The 24,340-nt window shown below is 43.4% G+C and overlaps 1 protein-coding gene across 7 annotated transcripts in view; it reads right to left on the bottom strand.

The window, feature by feature from the left end:
* The window catches only part of WAC (WW domain containing adaptor with coiled-coil), a 351,928-nt gene that overhangs the window by 166,825 nt on the left and 160,763 nt on the right, over positions 1–24,340 (bottom strand). For all 7 annotated transcript variants that reach the window (XM_033931443.1, XM_033931441.1, XM_033931440.1 and 4 more), the window contains one exon: positions 22,236–22,355. In XM_033931443.1, coding sequence (XP_033787334.1) covers positions 22,236–22,355 — 120 coding nt within the window. The remainder of the gene's footprint in view (positions 1–22,235; positions 22,356–24,340) is intronic.

Below are 24,340 nucleotides of genomic sequence, written 5' to 3'. Positions count from 1 at the left end.
GTACACTGTTCTCTGGATGGGAAGTTTTTGGAAGGAGGACCCTGGGGGGGGGGTTCATTTCTTTTGGAGGGGGTTATGTTGGGAAGGGTTTCCAGGGGATTTTTGCTCTGAGGAGCCAGTTTTTGTTGTCCTAAAATAACTTTTGAGCTTGTTTGCTATTGCTGTGTTACTTGTTTGTTGGTATTGTAGTGTTCAATAAAATATATTTGATTATATCAATATCAACTGAGTAGTGGTTGTATTACAGGTACTATGATTGATTCATTGATTATTGCTTTGCCAAAACCAAACAAAGATTCTACTTTGATTTCAAATTACAGGCCTATTTCATTAATAAATGTGGATGGAAAACTTATTGCTAAAGTATTTAATTTTAATTTAATTCTTATATACCGCTAATAACCGTGAGGTTTCTAAGCATCTTACAAAAATGATGCATTAAAAGATACAATAGAAACATAGAAATAGACGACAGATAAGGGCCCACGGCCCATCTAGTCTGCCCACCTTAATGTCCCTCCCCTACCTTTGCCCTGTGAATAGATCCCATGTGCCGATCCCATTTGGCCTTAAAATCAGGCACGCTGCTGGCCTCAATCACCTGTAGTGGAAGACTATTCCAGCGATCAACCACTCTTTCAGTGAAAAAGAATTTCCTGGTGTCACCTCGTAGTTTCCCGCCCCTGATTTTCAACGGATGCCCTCTTGTTGTCGTGGGACCCTTGAAAAAGAAGATATCTTCCTCCGCCTCGATGTGGCCCGTAAGATACTTGAACGTCTCGATCATGTCCCCCCTCTCTCTGCGCTCCTCGAGCGAGTATAGCTGTAATTTGTCAAGCCGTTTTTCGTATGGTAGATCCTTGAGTCCCGAGACCATCCGGGTGGCCATTCTTTGCACCGACTCCAGTCTCAGCACATCCTTGCGATAATGCGGCCTCCAGAATTGCACACAGTATTCCAGGTGGGGCCTCACCATGGATCTATACAATGGCATAATGACTTCCGCCTTACGACTGACGAAACCCCTTCGTATGCAGCCCATGATTTGTCTTGCCTTGGACGAAGCCTGATCCACTTGATTGGCAGACTTCATGTCCTCACTGACGATTACCCCCAAGTCTCGTTCTGCTACCGTTTTTGCTAGGATCTCGCCATTAAGGGTATAAGACTTGCATGGATTCTGGCTGCCCAGGTGCATAACTTTGCATTTTTTGGCATTGAAGTTGAGTTGCCATGTCCTAGACCATCGCTCCAGTAGGAGTAGGTCGTGCATCATGTTGTCGGGCACTGAATCTTCGTCTGTTGTGCATTTGCCCACTACATTACTCAGTTTGGCGTCATCAGCGAATAATGTTATTTTACCTCGAAGCCCTTCTGCCAAGTCTCTTATAAAGATGTTGAATAGGATTGGGCCCAAGACTGAGCCCTGTGGTACTTCACTAATCACCTCCGTCATTTCGGAGGGGGTGCCGTTCACCACCACCCTTTGGAGCCTACCTCCAAGCCAGCTCCCAACCCATTTCGTCAATGTGTTACCTAATCCTATAGAACTCATCTTGCTCAGTAACCTGCGGTGTGGTACGCTATCGAATGCTTTGCTAAAGTCCAGGTACACGATGTCCAGGGACTCCCCAATATCCAGCTTCCCCGTTACCCAGTCAAAGCAGCTGATCAGGTTGGATTGGCAGGATCTCCCCTTAGTAAATCCATGTTGTCGGGGATCCCGTAGATTCTCCTCATCCAGGATCTTATCTAATTGGTGTTTGATTAGAGTTTCCATTAGTTTGCTCACTATCGATGTTAGACTCACTGGTCTGTAGTTTGCTGTCTCCATCTTTGAGCCTTTCTTGTGGAGTGGAATGACGTTAGCCGTCCTCCAGTCCAACGGGACGCTGCCTGTACTAAGGGAGAGGTTGAAGAGCGCGGACAGTGGCTCCGCCAAGACATCACTCAGCTCCCTAAGCACCCTGGGGTGCAGGTTGTCCGGCCCCATTGCTTTGTTAACCTTGAGCTTTGACAGCTCACCGTAGACACTGCTGGGCGTAAACTCAAAGTTACTAAACGGGTCAACTGAGCCAACCCTTGTCTGTAGCTGAGGGCCGAGCCCTGGCGCTTCTCGGGTGAAGACTGAGCAGAAGTATTCATTTAATAGTTGGGCTTTTTCCGAATCCTTTTCCACATAGTCTCCGTCTGGTTTCCTAAGACGTACAATCCCGCCTGAGTTTTTTCTTCTATCACTGATATACCTGAAGAAGGATTTATCTCCCTTCTGGATGTTCTTTGCTAGAGACTCCTCCATGAGGAATTTAGCCTCCCTGACTGCTGTTTTGACGGCTTTTGATTTGGCCAGGTAGTCTGCTCTAGAGTCCTGCTTCCCTGATTGTTTGTAAGAGATTAATGCTTTTTTCTTCTCCTTGATCAGGTCTGAGATCTCCGCAGTAAACCACTGTGGCTTATTGTTCCTTCGCCATTTACTTACTGATTTTACATAGCGGTTTGTTGCTTCTTGTATGGTTGCTTTCAAAGTCGACCACATGTCTTCCACGTTATCGGTTTCTTCTTGGCTTTGTAGCGCCTGGTGAACGAAGTCTCCCATTTCTTTGAAATTTGTGTCCTTGAATTTGAGGACTTTGGTTAGTGTAGTAGATTTAGTGAAACCTTTCCTGATATTGAACCATACCATGTTGTGGTCACTGGAGGCCAATGTGTCGCCCACCGAGACCTCTGTGACACTTTCTCCATTGGTAAGTATCAGGTCCAGTATTGCCTGATCCCTTGTCGGTTCCAACACCAGTTGCCTGAGGCTTGCTCCTTTCATAGAGTTTAATAGCCTCCTGCTGCTGCCGGAAGCAGAGGTAAGTGTAACCCAATCCACATCAGGCATGTTGAAGTCACCTAGCAATACTGTGTCCCCACGCAAGGTGATATTTTCTATATCTTCGATTATTTCCATATCCAGGTCATCCTGTTGTCTTGGGGGTCTGTAAATTACACCAAGATACAAGCATTTGTCCTTCCCTCTGGCCAAATTAACCCAAAGGGATTCCCCAGTATACTGGACATCTGAGATTCTCGTGACCTTAATGTCATCTTTAGTATATAATGCTACACCCCCTCCCTTCCTACCCTCTCTGTCCCGGCGAAGCAAGTTGTAACCCGGTATGACCATGTCCCACCCGTGGGAGTCTGTGAGCCAGGTTTCGGATATCGCCACCACATCCAGGTCGGCATTCCTTATTTCTGTTTCCAATTCCAGGATCTTGTTTCCTAAACTGTGTGCATTGACGTACATAGCCCTCCATGTTATATTTTTGTTATGTCTCAGTGGGGATATTCCTGTTTGAGCTATTTGAACACCTTTAGCATTGTTTGTGTTATTTGTGCTTTCCTGAGGCTCAGAACCACAATGTGTACTCCCCATAAACCCAGAACTAAAGTGTGTACTCCCCCTAGACCCGGAATTACAATGTGACCCGACTCAAAAGTGTGTGCACTCACCCCTGACCCAGAATTTCGGTGTCTACTTTCCTCAGCCTCATAAATGTATTGGCATTTTAGTTCGCCTGGTATGTTGTTTGTGCCTGTACTCTCCCCCGACTTACCTAGTTTAAAGCCCTGTGGAGTAGGCGGGCTAGGCTTAAATAAAATAAAAATAAATAAGATAAATAAAAATAAATAAGATAGGTACTTGGAAAATTCCCTAACTGTCCCAAAGGCTCACAATCTAACTAAAGTACCTGAAGAAACAATTTATGAAAAGTAAAGATAAAAATATAAAGACAGAGGTAGAGATAGAGATAGAAATGAATATTCCAACAAGTAATGAATAAATAAATTAAAGATAAAATTAAAATAATAAGTAAAATAAATAAAAATAGAGATAAAAAATAAGTATCAAGAGAAATAAAAAATATATTCCAAAAAGCATTAGGATCTGATGTTAAATGATCATAATAATTATAAGCCAAACAGTGAAAAAACGTTCAACCGCCACCAACCCCAGTTCCGATGGCTATCATCTTCAAATTGTCCAGGAAAAAGTAGATGATGTGATTTTTTTACTCTGGAGCAAATTTTTCATCGGCGTCAATAATTCTCTTGAGAACTTTGCAAAAAGTTAAAGGCAGCAGCCAATTCTTCTTCCCCACTGCCACCACAGCTCACCGAGAATCTCTCCAATGCTGCAATATAACTTTCCGCATGTTAAACGCTATCCCGTCCCAAGACATGCCCGGCCCCTGCGCACCTCCTCACCCCATGCAATACATTTCGGACCAAATCCAAAGCCTCCTCGATGCCGCTCACGGAGCTCCGGCAACTGACCATCTTGGTGGTGAAGGATGAGGTGGTGGGCGAGCTGTAGTCCTATTGCGCCTCCGAGATGAACTCTCCCACGGACACCAGCCCTGCCGCCACGATGCTGCCTGACCGGGGGAGGGAGGGCGGCCTGGAGACTGCAGACCAGGGCCCTCTCCAGCAGCATCTCAGCGTCAGCATTGGAGCAGGCCAAAGCAGACGCCACTCAGGGATAATACAACTTGGCCTCCTCGACGCCATCAGCTGTTCCATATCAGGACACCGCCCGATATCGATGAGTCACAAACAGTGAGCAGCAGTCTCCGTTATCCAGCCTCAGCCAGCGCAAAGAAGAAACAGCCAGCAGCTACCAAGCAGCTGAAAGGCTAGTCTGTTGGGCCCAAAGACATCCACCAGCATGGAGGAGGAGACAGCCAGCACCATACTGGAAACACTGGCAGAAAGCAGAGCCCGAGCAGAGACAAGCTATGTCGCACCCTCTATGATCTAGAGAGGGGGGATTGGAGAGAAGCTCCAGCAAGAATAGCTTGGCAGTTGGAGGTTTCCACTGTTAACGGTCAGGCAGGAGGACTAATAGTAAAATTAAAGATTTCGTTTGAGCAGATCAAAAGAAAAAACGAAATGGGTTAAATAATCAAAATAACAGAATAAGAGTGACTAAAATAAATAAATAAATAAATAGAAAGTAAAAAGAACAAAAATAAACGAAAAAGGCTAAAAGATGATGGGAGGTAACACAATGCCGTGTCTAGCCTGGCGCAATCTTGGGGGGGGGAAAAAAAAATGCTCTTCCTTTTATTATTGATACTCACCAAACAGGATTCATTGCAAAGAGACATTCTTCTAATAACACTAGATTGGCTTTTCATTCTCTAAATTTGACAAAAAACATGAATGATCCGGCTTTTTTGATCTCCTTGATCGATCTCCTTTGATCGAGTTGAATGGACTTTTATGTATCAGGCTTTAGAATGGTTTGGTATAGGTTCTGGTTTTATTCAAATGATTCAGATACTGTATAGCTCTCCTGGTGCAAGATTATATATTAACAATAATTTGTCAGATCGGTTTAACTTGCTAAGGGGGGTTAGACAGGGTTGTCCTTTATCTCCTTTGCTTTTTGATGTTGTTCTTGAACCCTTGTTAATAGCTATTAACCAAGCAAAGGGGATATGAGGTATTCCTTATTCGAATTGGGAATATAAGCTTTCTGCTTATGCGGATGATATACTGCTTTGAGAAACCCAGAAATTACCATTCCATTTTTACTTGAATTAATAGAGAAGTTTGGAAAATTTTCTGGATATAAGATAAATTGGAGTAAGTCTGAAGTTCTTCTGCTCAATGTTCACTGTACCAAAGGATTATTTGAATCATTTTCATAGGTTTAAGATGGATTAAAATACTTAGGTATTACTATTAAAAACACAATAGAAGACACAGTAAAAGAGAATGAAAAATTTTTATTAAAGAAAATATCAGAAATGTGTGAGCAATGGAATCCTTTACATCTTTCTTGGTGGGGGAGAATTCAAACTATTAAAATGATGATATTGCCTGTGGTTTGTTATCAAATGAGTATGATACCAGTTTTTTTTCAGGGGTCATTTTACAAAAAGTTAAATGGTATTCTTACTAAATTTGTTTGGTTGGGTAAAAGACCCAGAATTGCTTTAGTATCTTTACAAAAGACAATTGTGGAGGGAGGGGTAAATTTTCCAAATTTTTATAGGTATCATCAAGCCTATATTTTAAGACAGGGTATGTAATGGATCCTCCCAGAACTCTTGGAGAATGTCCCAGATTGGTTGTATTTAGAATGGCAACTCCTGTTTCCTTTGTATTTGTCTCATCTTATAAGTATAAAATTGCCTAGGAAATATAAAGAAAATAGAATTTTGCTTGATACATGGAGAACTTTACGTTATGTTAGTAATCTTTCACCAAATCCAATTTCTAAATCATTAAATCAATCCATTTGGCTAAACACCAAGATTAAAACTGGCGGATTTCAAATCATCTGGAAGCATTGGATTATTGCAGGTATACGGACATTAAATGATGTTGTTTCAAATAGTTCACTGCTTAGTTTTTCACAGCTGCAACATAAATTTGGTTTAAATTAATCACAAAGTTTTAAGTGGCTGCAACTGAAGCAGGCTATTCAGGAGGGGTTCCCTGAATGGAAAGATTTTAATACTCAGTATAGTTTGGAATTCCTATGCTTTCAGGCGGATTTCTTGGGTCACCAAGCCGCACAGTGGTATAAATTGTTTGAAAAAAAAACCAAAAAACTTGTCTTAGGGATATTTGGAGCATTGAGATTAAGCATCAAATTTCTGCTTCTCAATGGCCACGACTTTGGTCTTGGAGGTTAAAAAGTATAAGGTCAGCATCTATGAGACAAACTTGGTTCTTTTTGTTGCATAGAGCTTTTTGGACCCCAGTTCGTTTACAAAAGTTGGACAGCTCTAGGTCTATTAGATGCTGGCATTGTAATTTAGATGCCGGGACTCTAGATCATTTACTTTTTTTCTGTCCCTTAATCAATGCCTTTTGGTAGTCAATTTGGTCCCAAATTAATTCACTGTTAGAAAATCATGTTGCCATATCCTATGATACTATTTTATTTGGAACATCTATGAGATTAAAGAGTCAACTTTCAGCACATAATAATAAACTTTTGCTAATACTGACAGGGGTTGCCATTCAACATATTACTGGAAATTGGAAGGATTATACTAAACTTAATTATACCTTCTGGTGGAATTCTGTTTGCCATATTTATAAAATGAAGCGAATGCTTGCTTTACAGCAAGGAAATTATGATAGTTTCAAAAAAATTTGGGGCCTTTGATTACATATTCTAATGATTAGACACCTTAGACACCTTTTTATTACATAAGAATATATTCAGTGGGGGGATGGGGATGTATGCGATATGTTTTAATTAGTTTATTTTTGATGATTGGGATGGGGAGGGGGGTTCTTTTATATGCTTTTGGCAATAATAATTGAGAATGTCAAGTGATTTGTACGAATTATTTGATTGAATATTGTATACTTGTTGAAAGATATGAAAATGAATAAAGATTTTTTAAAAAAAATAAATTTTTAAACAGTGCTCGTACTACATGCACACTGGTGCGATCCTGCCTTATGCCAGCTTACGAGACCATCAATTCAGTAACAAAGCTAAGACACCAACTAGGGGAGGTGGGCAGGTTGTGAGAATGTAGGCCCGCTGTCCTTGGAGAACACTTGCTATAGGCAAGTACCTTTGCTTTCTCAGAGGACAAACAGGCATAATATTTTCACATGTTGGATTCCCAAGGTACCTGGATCATGTCCCTAGAAGAGGTTACACATTGAATATACATGTGCCTGGTGAAATCCAAGCGGATTGGGGAAAAGTTGGTGATCTGGTACTAAAAAGATTCTGCAGAACACTTGCTACAGGTGAGTATCTTTGCTTTCTCAGAGGACAAACAGGCATAATATTTTCATATGTGGTATTCCCAAGGTGCCTGGATCATGTCCCTAGAAGAGGTTACACATTGAATATACATGTGCCTGGTGAAATCCAAGTGGGTTGGATAAAAGTTGGTGATCTGGTACTAAAAAGATTCTGCAGAACTGCTTGTCCAAACTGTCTGTCTCTTCTGGAGTTTTGTTCCAAACGGTAGTGAGAAATAAAGACAATCATTGAGGACCAAGTAGCCGCTTTGCAGATGTCATCAACAATGCAGTGTAGAAATGAGCTACTGAGGCAGCCATAGATCAGATATTGTGGGCTGTTACACAGCCCTGCAGCATCAGCCCAGCCTAAGTATATGTGAAAGAGATACAGTCTGTCAGTCAAGTAAAGATAGTTCTCTTGCTAACAGGAACTCTGAGTCTGTTAGGGTTGAAAGCCACAAAGAGCTGAGAGGATCTTTTATGAGGTTTAGTCCGGTCTAGCTAGTATGCTAGAGCACTTTTGAAGTCTAGTTATGAAGAGCTGCTTCTCCAGGACGGAAATGTGGCTTTGGAAAGAAAACCAGGCAAAATTATGGACTGGTTGAGGTGGAATTCCAAGGCGACTTTGGGTAGAATTTTGGATGAATTTGGAGTCATGGTAGAATCTTGTGAAGGGAGGAGCAGAGAGGAACACCTGACATTCACTCATACAGCTTACAGATGTGAGGGCATGAGGAAAAAGACTTACCAAATAAGAAGTTTGAGAGAGCAAATTCTAAGTGGCTGAAATGGAAATTTCATAAGGGTAGATAAGACAATGTTAAGATCCCAAACAGGTGGGGAGGCTTGATAGGTGGTTTGGTATAGTAAAGACTTTCCATGAACCTAGATATTAAAAGAAGAACTAATAGAGCTTTCTTGTCCAAAGTAGAGTGAAACGCATTGACTGCACTGAGATATACTTGAACCTAGTTGATTTTTAAACTAGAGTTAGAGAGATGAAGGTAGTGTAGGATGAAAGGAAGGGACATATGATAGGTTAAAACGAATATAGTGCACATCAAGCAGAAAATCTCGTGGAATAAATAGACAACAGCACTGTGTAGAAGATTTTCTAGACACTTCAATGACAGCAGAGACTACAACTGAGAGGAAGAAAGCATGTACTTTGCTCAGTGAAAGTAACTATGCTGTTAGTGCTAACGATCGAGGGTTAGGAGGAATCCCTCATTCTGCATTAGTAGAATTGGAAATAGCTACAACAGGCACAGTTCCTGGGTCGATAGTTCTAGGAGGAGTAGAAACCATGGCTGATGTGGTCAATGAGGCATTATGAGAATCATATTTGATCCTGACCAAGTGTGAGTAGAGGCTGCTGGGGGGGGAATGGGGGCAAACTTTGTCCCTGTGTCACTCTCTAGTGCTCAGTGTCTTGATGCTGAATGTCAGGGGTGCGTAACCTCATCTTCGACTGATGTTCCACTATATTCTCGACCTGAGCCGAGGCAGGCATTGAAACTTTTAATGCCTGCATAGACAGATTATGGTAGCCCCAACAGTTCTAGTCTAAGCGTAGCCTGAATCTCCTCCTGGAGCATCAGTGCCGACACCGAAATAGAAAGTAGCATGCAAATAGTCTACTGTACTGGTTGGTTTGATGTGGGAGACCCTGATGTTAAGGCACGCCTATGAGGAGACATCTTCTGACTTGAAGCAGAATGCTGCTTAGAAGGACACAGTGGTATGGCTAGGAGAAGAATGTTTGTGCTGCCTAGGAGAAGAAAGTTTGTGCTTCTTAGCTTTCTTATGTGCTACATCCATGGGTACTTGAGGTATTGAAGATGATATGGAGTCCCAGTGCTGAAAAGAACCCGTCGCCAACACTTCCGATGTGGTGTCAACGCCTGAGCTGTAGGAAGCTGAGTGTCGGGTTGCAAATTCCCTGCTATGTTCAATATAGATGCTGATGCGGTACCAAAAGTTTTTCAAGCTAAAGTTTTTGGGCTTTGAGTAACCTCTTTTGTATGGAAAGAGAGAACACAGTTAATTGTTTTATCATTTACTGAATTTAATATACTACCCTTTTTGCAGTACAAGTCAAGGCAGTTTACAAAAATATATTATGAAAGAAATAAAAGTGGAACTCCATATAACAAAAGGACAGTTTCAATCCAGAAGACAGCAGTCATACCCTAGTACTGGAAGTCTTATCTCACATGCTCTGATTGCACAGTCAATAAGTGGTGAAGTCCTGTTCAAATAGGTGGCTTTTCAAGGCCGCACTAAAACAAGGAAATGAATGTTCTAATCACAAATATTGTGGCAGTAAATTCCATAAGGACAGGGCAACAGTGAAGGCGGCTGAGTTTCTCATAGCTTTCCATTTTATTTTGGATGGATGAGGGATAACAAGTCTATTATCTGTTAAGGAACGATGATCAGGACCCAGACACTTGACAAACCAATTGTGCAGGTCAGAGCCTGAAATGGTCCAATTACATTGAAAGCATTTCATAAACCAAAAACAATTGATGGCTCTCGGGAAGAAAAAAAGGGCTGACGGTGGCCTGAAAAACAAAAGATCTGATAAAATTAAACCAATTTTGATGTAAGTACAGGAACACAGTAAAAACAAAGAAGTATACTCAAAAGTGCTTAAGAAAGACAGGAAGGCACAATTTTTTTTTTTTTAATGACATACTGAAGATACAGCTTCTCAGCTCCATGGAAAATGGTCCCGTTAGACAACATTGGGAGAGAAGACACCGGTAACTGCATGGTACAGGCACTGCCTTACAAAATTTAAAGCGACAGTGCATTTGGTAGTGTCCTCACTGAGTTCTGTGGCTGATGTCACCCACATGTAAGAATATCATTTCTGCTTGTTCTCAGAGAATGCCCTGTACATTGTTCAAAACAAAGTTTGCACTAGCTTCAATTTAGAATGCTGCCATACAACAAAGAGCTGCAAGTGACCACATCACATCCTTCCTGTAAATCCTACACTGGCTACTAGTACCTTACATGGACAAATTTAAAGCTGTATATTTAATTTTCAAAGTTCTCAGATAAAATGGGCCAGAGAATCTAAAGAATAAATAAGCCCTCTACAAATCTTTGAGGTTTCCAAGGTCGTTTTCAACAAATGTCACTTTCTGTATCCTAAAAAAAAAAAAAAATAAATTGCACCATGCGATACCATTAGCAAATTTCTCAGGAGTAGCCTCCACACTCTAGAATTCAACCTCTATTTCAGGAAGCAAGTGAAAATATGGCTCTTCCTCTGACTTTAATACACATCAATTAACTACACATAACTCCACCCCAAGCCAGCTTTTCATACACCCTGCTCATATCTTATTCAATTGTACATATAATTGCCTTCAGTTTGTCCTGTCTATATATCTTTCAGCTACACTTTTTTTTTTATTTTACTTGGTCAGACCAATGGTCATATCTATATCTGAATGTTCTACAAAAGACTAGGTTTCTTACCTCTTCTAATCTTCTTTCTTGTAAATCTCCTCTGGAGGCTGAACTTGAGGGTTCTTGTACCTACTCTAACCTTGGCTGCAGAACTTACAAATAAATCCATCCCCCTCTCCGAGGTCACCTCCCTGGTCACTCCCCTCTAAGGTCAGTAGGCAGCAAAGCCAGGAAAATCTAATATAAACAGAAAACACAAGAAAAGAGAGGGGGGATTCCTAGCTACAAGTTAATTCTGCTCATGATACACAAATACACAACCAACGAATGCCAACAAGGCCAAATCTGCCAAACAATAAATTGGAATATTTATAACTGCAAAACATTACACTAAAGGAGACACAGCCTGAGGATCGGTAGGGGCCACCACCAGGGACCCCTCTAACCCCTTAACCTTACATAAAAAGACACTGAGGTGATTTTTAGCGAGGCTGGTCAAAGACAGAAATTTAGCTTATCAGTTACTGAACAGGCGACCTGCAAATCGGGCAGAAAAGACAGGCGGGAGTTCAGCCTCCAGTGGAGATTTACAATAAACCTAATCTTTCATTCTTATACAATTCCTCTGGAGGCAGTCCCAGCATGTCGGGGGGGGGGGGGGGGAGTAATGAGCCCGCCACCAGAACGGAAGCCCTAAAACTGGCAACACGCGTAACCGTCACATCAAGTCAGGAAAACTCGGTAAATGTATGAAGAGAGGTCCATGTGGCCATCCTACAAATCTCCTCAGGCAAAACCGCAGGTGAGTCAGCCCACGAGGAAGCCATGCCTCTGGTAGAATGAGCCATCACTCCAAGGAGAGGCTTCTTCCCCGCCGACACAAGGCAGCGGAAATAGCCACACAGATCCATCTAGAGATGGAAGCCTGGGACGCGGGGCCCGCCAGGACAAAGAAATGGACATCATTCATGGCCTCCAAGAATCTCAAAAGAAGACGCTGCATATCTAGAAACCGTAAAACACGGTCCTTCGACTTGGAGCCCGATGGAACAAAAGCCCAAGAAAAAGACATCCGAGCCTCCAAGCTCAACAGGGGATTCTTGTACCCCCGACAGTTGACCTAGGCTGCAGCCGTTGCATTGTCTGATGGAGACACTGGCGAAATCTCAGTAGGGCCGGACGGATCGCTCGCAGCTTCAGTCGATTGATCGATCATCTGCTTTCCAGCGCAGTCCACCAGCCCTAGATGGTACAGAGCGTCAAACAGCGCCCCAATCAGATAGACTTGCATCTGTTGTCAGTCACCCAGTCCAAGACTCGCAGAGGAAGTCCCCTGTCCAGAGAAACAAGGTTCAACCATCACAGCAGACTGCTATGGACTACTGTCAACCAGGGCAACTTCACTCTCTGGGGATTCCACCGAGTCAGCAGGGATGACTGAATAGGACAGAGGCGAGCTCTGGCCCACAGAATCACGTCTATGGTCAAAACCATGAGGCCCAAGACCTGAAGATACTGCCAAGCTGACGGGGCTGGAACAGCTAACGTGGCTCAAAAGGTACTCTGAAGCATGAGCTTCCTAGAATCCGGCAGGAACACCTGGTTCCGGGCCCATGTGGAACCGGACCCTCTAGGAATTCCAGTTCTGCATTGGCTCGAGATGACTCTGCCTCAGATTAATCACCCAGCTGAGACTCTCCAGCAAATGCACCACCTGGAGAACCGACTTGCAGCCGTCCACCAGTGAAGGAGCTCTGATCAGCCAGTCGGCCAGGTACGGATATACTAATACACCCTAAGAGCGTAGATGAACAGCTACCACCATCATGATTTTGAAGGATCTGGGAGCAGACACCAGCCCAAAGGGCAGAACTGCGAACTGAAGTGCCTCCTGAGCACGTGAAATCTCAGCAACCTCCTATGCTCTGGAAAGATCAGGATGCGGGGTATGCTTCCGTGAGATCCAAGGGAGCCAAAAATTCCCCGGGTGCCACCGCTGTCACTACAGCTCGCATAGTTTCCATCCTGAAACGTGGGACATGCATGAAAACGTTCACTGCTTGTAGTCAAGAATAGGAGTGCAATTTTCAGAGTCTTGCTTTTGCAAGTATATTGAGAATCTCACGGAGCCCAAGTCATCGCATGGAACCATCTCTATGGTCGCCAGATCCAGCAACCTGTGCACAGTGGCTCGCACCTTGCTGGCTCTGTCCGGATTTCCCATCGGATAAGACAGGAAGAAGTACGGCGAAGGATGGAAAAATTACAGGCGAAGGCCCTCCCAGAGAACCCCAAGGACCCCCTGGTCCGTAGTTATCTCTTGTCATTCTGGAAGGTAGGCTGACAGCTGCTGCCGCAGCTCGCACTCCCACCCCTGCGGAATCAAAAAGATGCTTGAGAACAAAATACACTCTTCTGTCCTGAACATCGTTCAGGACAACCCCTCCATCCAAGGGTAAAGAGATATGCTTAGGAACCTGAGCCACAGCCGAATCCACCTTCGGTGGGACTACGCACTTGGAAAACTCCGAAGCCATAGGATACAACATTGCCATGGCCCTTGCATACTTCAAGGGACCCGCCGAGGACTCCCAGACTTCTAAGAATATATCCGCCGAATCTGCATTATCCGGAAATGCAGTGGACAGTGGGGGCTTAGAACTCAACACTGAACATTCTGTCTGCACCGCTTGGTCTGAATCAAGCGTCAGCGTCCGCAGTGACTCTGAAATAAGGTCGGGCAGGCTATTAGGCTTAAAGAGCCTGCACACCGCCTGGTCTTCCCCAAGGACACATAACCCACAGTTCAGGGTATCCCCAAGGTCTGCTAAGATACCTACATCTGCGGACTCCGATGAAGAAACATGCGACAGCAAAGGCACAGACTGAATCAGAAACAGAATCAATGGCAGGGCTGGCCACCGGCATGCTGGAATCCAAAGGTGGAATAGACTGCTTCTGCACAGGAGTTTGAGTGGAAGAGACAGGCATAGCCCTTTTTCTCATAAAAGCCTGATACATCAAATCCACAAATTCCGGTGGAGATTAGTCACCGGTGGCAAGAGCGGCTCTGTGAGACTCAGATTTGAAATGTTTAGAGGTTTTATGAGACATTTCCCTGGAACTACACTTAAGTTTTGTGGAGCCGTGGCCAGATCAAAGGGAAGTGCATAGAACTGATAGTGTTGCCCCAAGATTGCAAAGCGCAGGAAGCGATTATGGGAGGTCTGAATAGGAATGTGCAAGGAGGCCTCCGTCAGATCTAAAGAGGTCAGAAATTCCCCCGGCTGAACCACCAGAAATCACAGACTGCAGTTTCCATGTGGAAGGAAGGCACATGGACCCCCTTCAAATCTAGGATGGGCCAAAAAGTCCCTTCTTTCTTTGGCACCACAAAGTAAATCGAGTACCAACCTGTGCCCCACTCCCGCAGGGGTTCTGGAACCACTGCGTGGAGATCCAACAATCTTTGAAGGGTCTGGCGAAAGGCCTGCTGCTTACACGCCACCTGCGAGGGAGAAGCAAGAAAACGATATGGCAAGGATCGGGCAAACTCCAGAGCATAACCGTCCCGAATCACCTCCAGAACCCACTGATCAGACGTGAGGTCTGCCCACTTTGGATAAAAATCCTGCAGCCGAGCACCCACTGGAACTAAGACAGGTACCGGCAAGAAGTCAATTGGCATGACGGGTGGCAGAGGACCTGGCGGGGGTGCTACCCGCACCCTGGCAGGCCCCACAAAAGGACTGCATGCGCTGGAAGAAACTGCCTCTAGAGAGCCTAGGGGACTGAAAAAAAGGCAGCCTCTCGACCAGGGCGGAAACGGTGGAAATCACACCCACACCCATGAGCAGCACTACCTACAGCCTATCCTCAGGCAAACGAGGCACTTTAGAATCAGAGTCTGAACCAACTTGTCCAAGTCCTCACCACCCTTTAAAGGGAACCTTTGTCAACTTAGCTTTGGAAGCCGTATCCGCTGACCAAGCATGAAGCCACAAAGTATGGCATGCTGCCACTCCAAAAGCCAACAACTTGGCAGAAGCTCGCAAGCGGTCATTTATGGCATCTGAAAGATAAGAAGCACCCAATTCAATCTTTGCCACTTCGCGCTTTAGCAATTCCCAATCCTCAGATTTACTGTCAAGCACATGCTCAGCCCAGCAAAAACACACCCGAGTCACCAGCCTGCAACACATGGCCACCTGGACCGCTAGAGCTGTCACATCAAAACTGTTTAAGGAGGAACTCCAACTTACGCTTCTCAGGGTCCTTCAAGGTCGACCCGCCCTCAATAGGCACGGTATGCTTATTAGAGATGGCCGAGACCACCGCGTCCACTACAGGCGACTTCAGAGTGTCTCTATCCCCTTCAGGAATGGGATACAGGCGGGCCATGGAGCTTGTAAAGCGAAAGAGAGCTTCCAGCACCTGCTACTGTGCGAGCATAATGTCCCGCAAATCCTGATGCACAGGAATAGCGTGTGAAGCAGAGCAGATCCCTTAGCAAGGGGTCCATTGTATGCAGGGGCTTCGACACGGTGTCCTCAAAATGCAAACCCAAGACCTGAAGAATTAGCTCATGAAGCTCTTCCCACTGAAAAATGTGCACCACAGACGCATCTTCCCTAACAGGGGGGTGCTGGAACCCCTCACTAGCGGAATCCAGCCCCTCAAGAGGATCCTGGAAATCTCCCCAAAAGTCCAGGTCCTCATCAATACCATCTTGCAACTCTGGGCAAAACTTCTCATCCCAAGAGACCCTCGGGCGCTTGGATGAGAGAGGAATAGAAGGGGGCAAAACCACCGCTTTGTGGGTCTGCAGCAGGGAAGACGTCGAGAGCAAAAAAAAACCTGAGACCCCCGGAGTGGACACGGAACCTCCAGCCACCAGCCCATAAGCTTTACATAGTGCAACATAAATTCAGGGGGAGGAACCCCCAGCAGCCCCAAGGGACTCCCTGCCCCAGCAGGGGACCCAGCCATACCTTGCCCCTATTTATCCAGAGCAGGGGGGAAGGTCACCTGAGGTCACGGAAATGAAGGAGGAGGTTCCCACCGAAATTGGACCAGAAACCACCAAAATCAGAGGTCCTGCAGCCTGCCACGTCTGAAAAGCCTGCGTCTTTCCCGACGCTGAGGCCGAGGAACTGACCGACGTGAAAAGAGAATCGCCAGCCACTCTGGAAGTAAGGGAATCCTTTTCACCCTGACCGTCAGCAGCTGGGGAACCCTCCGCGTGGGCGTAGGAGGAAGCTCGGGCTTCCCCGCGATCCGAAGCCGACTCATGAGGTACATGCGGCTGGGTGCCCTGGCCATAGGCAACCGCTACCAACAAGACTTAGAGGTAAACTTCAGAGGGTAGTGGTAAACGGTACCCTCTCCGATACAACGGAGGTGATCAGCGGAGTGCCGCAGGGCTCGGTCTTGAGCCCGATCCTATTTAACATCTTCATAAGAGACTTGGCTGAGGGACTTCGAGGTAAAATTACATTATTCGCCGATGACGCCAAACTATGCAACATAGTGGGCAACCGCACAACAGATGAAAGCAAGTACTTTGCGTCTGGAGTACTTTTTCCCTTAAAAGTGCTCATTGTGTTGAAAACCACTCTAGCTGTAAGAAAAGTGCCGGTTAGACGAGAACAATAATAAAAACATCAGTTTTAAAGGAAAATGAGCCCTTTAGACCAGCACACCTCAGGAATTTTTTTTTTTTTTTTACTTGGTCAGAACAGACTCCACGGCTCTCAAAGCTGGAAGACTAGCCAACCAGGGGGCCAGGTTGCCAGCTGAGGCACCTCTACAAAAAGTTAAGGAGATGGAGGAAGGTGGGGGGGAGGGACCAGCAGAAGACCCACCAAGTTTAACACCCCCAAGGTCAGACGGATCCCCAAACAGGACCCGTCCAAGCTCTGTCCGGCATAAAAGGGGAACCCAGGAGTCCAAAGCAAATTCTAACTGTACTAAGAGAGGAGTCAAATTAATCTTGCCACCTGCTGCTGGAGACTGAGGAAGACTGGATTGCTAGTCGGGAAGCTATCCTGATATACAAGTTTGTTCTCAGTCTCCACCTGCTGGTAGCAGTGAGGTATATAACCAATTCATAAGGACTATACCAGTCTACCAGGCGCTAGAGAACACTTTTTTCCACTATTATTAGTAGTTAGTTTGTTTGTTTTTTAAACAGCCAAGAACAGAAACTAAATGGGCCTGGTTGGGAACACAGGTAAGAATTAAAGTCTAAACCCCAAATAATTGCTGATGGTCTGTCTGACCAAACCAAATGTTGCGCTGGGAACTTTGTTCTAGACAATACTGGTTTGTGAACATGTGGATGGAAAACCACAATGCAGCTTTTCAAATCTCTATGGAGGCTGTTCTGAGATGGGCTACTATCAGAGCAATAGCTTTAACATTGTGAGCTGCTGACATGACCCTCCAGAATTAGACAGCCTGAGCATAAATGAAGGAGATTGCACACCTTCTAGCCAACTGAATAGTGTGCATTTACTGATGGCAACTCCATCCTATTGGGATCAACCCCCCCCCCCCGCAAAAAAAAAAAAAAAAAAAAAAAAGCTGAGTGAACTGTCTATGTATGGCCTTTAGTCTGTTCCAAATAGAAGACTAAGCCTTTCACCAGAATAAGCATAAGGTTTTAGTAAGAAAGCTGGCAGAATGACTGACTGGTTGAAGATGAACTCTGACAAAACCTTAAGAATGAACTTAGGATATGTGCAAAGAGCTATTTTGTTATAAAGAAATCTTCAGAAGACAAAACAGCACTATGGAGATGATGATCTTGATAAACAATTTATTGTGAAACAGTCTTCACAGGTAAAATGATGTATACAGTATCAATTCTGTGGTATGGACCCGACACGGTCTGTGTTTCGGTATAAGACAACCTTCTTCTGGGATCCGTACTGATTAAACTACAAGATGTAAAACTGCTAAAAGCAACCAAAATACTGTACTGTGATATGAAAATCAGAATGCTGTAGGCACAGTCTAACTCCAGCAAAGATGATAAGAAAAGCAAATCTTCTGCAAGGTTGATCAGCTTACTAGGGTTTGGAGTTTTCTGACCTTGCGGGCTGAAGTGACTACCACCAAAAACAAAACTTTCCAGGTCAGATATTTCAGATGGCAAGAATCAAGTAGAGGGTAGGCACATGAACGGTGGACCTGATAAAAGCTTCTAAAATAAGTCAACACTTGGGAGTCTCTCAATGCTGGGGCTCTGTCATATGACATCACCCAAGTTAACAATAGGTTGTCCTGCTTGTTCTTGGAAAATCTTGTTTACAAGAATGTTACAAATAACCAAACTAAGAAGTGAACTTTAAGGCATACCACTGGTAACAGCTCTTTCTTTAGAGCAAGTTCCATTTACCACTACCCTTTGTCACCTTCCACTCAACCAGTCCTAACCAAGTCAGTCACTTTAAGGGCCAAACTAAGGGCACTCAGTTTAGGGGGGTGGGGTTTATAATTAATCTATGCGGACCTCTGTCAAAGGCTTTGTTAAAATCTAAGTATATTCTTATGTAACTCTGGTCACCCAGTTAAAGAAATTAATCAAATCTGTCTGGGAGACCTTCCTCTAAAATAACCATGCTGCCTTGGGTTCTGCAAACCAGTGAATCCCAGAAACCTGACTATTCTCGCTCCATCAAAAATGATAAAGACTAGGGGATACTCGAAGTTACACAGAAATACTTTTAAAACCAATAGGAGGAAATTTAAGCTCTGGAACGCGTTACCAGAGGATGTGGTAAGAGCAGATAGTGTAGCTGGTTTTAAGAAAGGTTTAGACAAGTTCCTGGATGAAAAATCCATAGTCTGTTATTGAGAAAGACATGGGGGAAGCCACTGCTTGCCCTGTATTGGAAGCATGGAATATTGCTACACCTTGGGTTTTGGCCAAATACTAGTAACATAGTAACATAGTAGATGACGGCAGATAAAGACCCAAATGGTCCATCCAGTCTGCCCAACCTGATTCAATTTAATTTTTTTTTTTTTCTTCTTAGCTATTTCTGGGCGAGAATCCAAAGCTTTACCCGGTACTGTGCTTGGGTTCCAACTGCCGAAATCTCTGTTAAGACTTACTCCAGCCCATCTACACCCTCCCAGCCATTGAAGCCCTCCCCTGCCCATCCTCCTCCAAACGGCCATACACAGACACAGACCGTACAAGTCTGCCCAGTAACTGGCCTAGTTCAATCTTTAATATTATTTTCTGATTCTAAATCTTCTGTGTTCATCCCACGCTTCTTTGAACTCAGTCACAGTTTTACTCTCCACCACCTCTCTCGGGAGCGCATTCCAGGCATCCACCACCCTCTCCGTAAAGTAGAATTTCCTAACATTGCCCCTGAATCTACCACCCCTCAACCTCAAATTATGTCCTCTGGTTTTACCATTTTCCTTTCTCTGGAAAAGATTTTGTTCTACGTTAATACCCTTTAAGTATTTGAACGTCTGAATCATATCTCCCCTGTCTCTCCTTTCCTCAAGGTATACATATTAAGGACTTCCAGTCTCTCCTCATACGTCTTCTGGCGCAAGCCTCCTATCATTTTCGTCGCCCTCCTCTGGACCGCCTCAAGTCTTCTTACGTCTCCAAAACTGAACACAATACTCCAAGTGGGGCCTCACCAATGACCTGTACAGGGGCATCAACACCTTCTTCCTTCTACTGACTACGCCTCTCTTTATACAGCCCAGAATCCTTCTGGCAGCAGCCACTGCCTTGTCACACTGTTTTTTCGCCTTTAGATCTTCGGACACTATCACCCCAAGGTCCCTCTCCCCGTCCGTGCATATCAGCTTCTCTCCTCCCAGCATATACGGTTCCTTCCTATTATTAATCCCCAAATGCATTACTCTGCATTTCTTTGCATTGAATTTTAGTTGCCAGGCATTAGACCATTCCTCTAACTTTTGCAGATCCTTTTTCATATTTTCCACTCCCTCTTCGGTGTCTACTCTGTTACAAATCTTGGTATCATCTGCAAAAAGGCACACTTTTCCTTCTAACCCTTCAGCAATGTCACTTACATACATATTGAACAGGATTGGCCCCAGCACCGAACCCTGAGGGACTCCACTAGTCACCTTTCCTTCCTTCGAGCGACTTCCATTAACCACCACCCTCTGGCGTCTGTCCGACAGCCAGTTTCTGACCCAGTTCACCACTTTGGGTCCTAACTTCAGCCCTTCAAGTTTGTTCAACAGCCTCCTATGAGGAACTGTATCAAAGGCTTTGCTGAAATCCAAGTAAATTACATCTAGCATATGTCCTCGATCCAGCTCTCTGGTCACCCAATCAAAAAATTCAATCAGGTTCGTTTGGCACGATTTACCTTTTGTAAAGCCATGTTGCCTCGGATCCTGTAACCCATTAGATTCAAGGAAATACACTATCCTTTCTTTCAGCAACACTTCCATTATTTTTCCAACAATTGAAGTGAGGCTCACCGGCCTGTAGTTTCCTGCTTCATCCCTGTGACCACTTTTATGAATAGGGACCACATCCGCTCTCCTCCAATCCCCAGGAATCACTCCCGTCTCCAGAGATTTGTTGAACAAGCCTTTAATAGGACTCGCCACCTCTCTGAGCTCCCTTAGTATCCTGGGATGGATCCCGTCTGGTCCCATCGCTTTGTCCACCTTCAGTTTTTCAAGTTGCTCATAAACACCCTCCTCCGTGAACGGCGCAGAATCTACTCCATTTTCTCGTGTAACTTTGCCAGACAATCTCGGTCCTTCTCCAGGATTTTCTTCTGTGAACACAGAACAGAAGTATTTGTTTAGCACATTTGCTTTCTCCTCATCACTCTCCACATATTTGTTCCCAGCATCTTTTAGCCTAGCAATTCCATTTTTTATCTTCCTCCTTTCACTAATATATCTGAAAAAATTTTTATCTCCCTTTTTTACATTTTTAGCCATTTGTTCTTCCGCCTGTGCCTTCGCCAAACGTATCTCTCTCTTGGCTTCTTTCAGTTTCACCCTGTAGTCCTTTCTGCTCTCCTCTTCTTGGGTTTTTTTTATATTTCATGAACGCCAACTCTTTCGCCTTTATTTTCTCAGCCACTAGGTTGGAGAACCATATCAGCTTCCTTTTTCTCTTGTTTTTATTGATTTTCTTCACATAAAGGTCCGTAGCCATTTTTATCGCTCCTTTCAGCTTAGACCACTGTCTTTCCACTTCTCTTATGTCCTCCCATCCTAACAGCTCTTTCTTCAGGTACTTTCCCATTGCATTAAAGTCCGTACGTTTGAAATCTAGGACTTTAAGTATCGTGCGGCCGCTCTCCACTTTAGCCGTTATATCAAACCAAATCAAATCAAACCAAACCAAACTAGTGACCTGGATTGGCTACCATGAGAACGAGCTACTGGGTTTGATGGACCATTGGTCTGACCCAGTAAGGCTATTCTTATGTTCTTATTTAAGAAGTGTTTCCATTAATTTACCTACTACAATAATCAAATTGGCCTGTAGCTCCCAACCTCCACCCTACTTTCACTTTTGTGGAGAGGGACCACATCTGCCCTTCTCCAGGACCACTGCTGTCTCTAAAGAGCTCACTACATGCTATCAAACTGGTTGAAAACATCCTGGGACACAAAGTTTTCTTAAATATTAAGCCTTCTCATAATATACTGTCATTGCTGAGAGTCTATCAGACAACTGAATCATACAGATGAATAAATAACATCTGTCCTAGGCTTAACTAGTACAGATTAGTAAACAGGGCCCTTTATGCCAAATACCAACTTTGGAACTCAAAAAATATTTAATCTTCCAATTGTTCAGTCAATACATCAGTTTTATGAATACTATTATGAATCATTTTTCTCTGAGATGATTTTGTTTACTCTGTATAGTGCTTCATAGGCCTAGTAGCAATACATAAATGACACACAGTAATAGCAATGAATTTGTTTCATCTTTCTGTTAAATTCTGATCTATATCTTAATCCTTCCTTGAATATAGGTTAAATTTTATTACCTTGTGCAGAAAGCTGTGCAGCTTGAGAAAGTAGAGAAGTGATATTGAAAGATGGTCCGGCAGTGAGAATCTTATGAAGTATAGACTGCAAAGAAGCTTGTGTCACAGCAGCTGTAAGAACTAAAATATGAAAGACTTATTAGGTTTCTTCTTTTTATTATATACTGTCCCAGAATACATTTCTGTTATCTGCAAAAACAAAACATACAACTCTATAAGCAATGATCTATGTAACAACTCATTTTTTGAAAAAAGGCAACTGACCACATTTCACCTATATTGTCTGAATTGAATTGGTTACCTATTTCTGCAAGAATTATCTTTTCTTAAACACCCTTCATTAGCACTGGTTAAATTAATGTCAAGAAAACAAGCATTTTGCTAAGCTGGACCTTATATGGCATGCTTTTCCCAAAAATGTGTACTCGGCTACTAGGGAAATAAATGCGAATATTCTGTGATGATATATATAATCATTATCCAATATCACAGCTCTAGATAATTTAAATTGTTCAATAAATAAACAAATAAATAATTGTTTAATTGTGTAAAGTGCTCAGACCCTACAACCAACTTTGTTCAGTGTTGTCACTCAACTATGGTTGCCAGTGGGACCATCATCGCCTTTACAGTCCCTTGCCTCCCTAAGTCACCATTCAGTGTTCTCCCTAGGGCCTTTTAGCCGGGCGCTCTGCAGGAAGATCGCTCCTCTGTTTTCCCCTGCGTTTGGGCATTTTCCAAGAAAAGTCACCATCTTGGATTTTTATGTAAACAAACTGGTTCCGACATTCATTCATTAGCGTCGTTGCCAGATTGACGAGAAGATTCACTTGCCACACTGTCAATAAGCCAGAAGTGTGATTTTTTTTAAAAAAAATAATGATATTTCACACAAAAAATCAATTTTTTGGCATCTGCAAGCCCTTTTTACCATAAAAACGTCGTCAAAACCACAAAAATTGGCCTACGATCCTTATGGTCCTGAAAGGGTTAATTCAGACTTACTATCCTCTAAGTCACAGGTGTCAAAGTCGGTCCTCGAGGGCCGGAATCCAGTCGGGTTTTCAGGATTTCCCCAATGAATCTGCATGAGATCTATGCACATGCACTGCTTTCAATGCATATTCATTGGGGAAATCCTGAAAACCCGACTGGATTCCGGCCCTCGAGGAGGGACTTTGACACCCCTGCTCTAAGTGTTCAAAATTCAAAATACCTAGCTTAAATGAGATTGAAATTACTCTAAAAACTCTGAATATTAGAAGTTCTAAAGCTGATCAAATTCCACCACTAATTCTCAAACAATATTTTGACATCTTTGGACCTTTGATTCATGTATTAATTACTGAAAGTTTAAATCAACACACAGTGCCCTTGGATTGGAAAAAGTCATATATTCGTCCTATTATTAAAGAAAAAAATATTGGTCATGCAGACCTGTCTAATTATAGACCAATTTCTAACATCCCGTTTTTGGCAAAATTAACAGAAAAAATTGTTTTCAACCAAATTTCAGAGTTTGTAGAACAAACTAATGTGTTACATCCGAATCAAACTGGTTTTAGACAACACCATAGTACGGAACATTCCCTTATTGGTATGACAACATCCATTCAATATTTTTTAGATCATCATCAATCGGTGCTGTTAACTTCCCTTGATCTTTCAGCAGCATTTGATAAGATTGATCATCAATTACTCCTTGCTAGACTCCAATCTATTGGGGTTACAGATGAAGTTCTAGCTTGGTTTACATCTTACTTCAGTGATCGTACATCCACAGTTATTTTCAATGAATCTTCATCCCTACCTTCAGATTTCACATGGGGTTCCACAAGGATCTATTCTTTCACCTTTGCTTTTTAATATCTTTCTGGCACCACTAATGACATTATGCCAATCCGTAGGTTTTCATGTTTTTGCCTACGCCGATGATATACAGCTATTACATCCATTAAATAATAATAATATAAATGAAATTTCGGCTATTAATGGAAAACTTGATCAAGTTCATCATTGGCTGGATAAAAACAGACTGGCTCTTAATATCAAAAAAACTAACGTTATGCTCTTTCCATGGAAGGATAGTTTTCCTCTTGTTACTC

This window comes from Geotrypetes seraphini, chromosome 2, assembly GCF_902459505.1.
Source record: "Geotrypetes seraphini chromosome 2, aGeoSer1.1, whole genome shotgun sequence".
Taxonomy (NCBI): Eukaryota; Metazoa; Chordata; class Amphibia; order Gymnophiona; family Dermophiidae; genus Geotrypetes; species Geotrypetes seraphini.
Note: the sequence above shows the minus strand (reverse complement) of the source record. Positions and strands in the feature narration are given on the sequence as shown.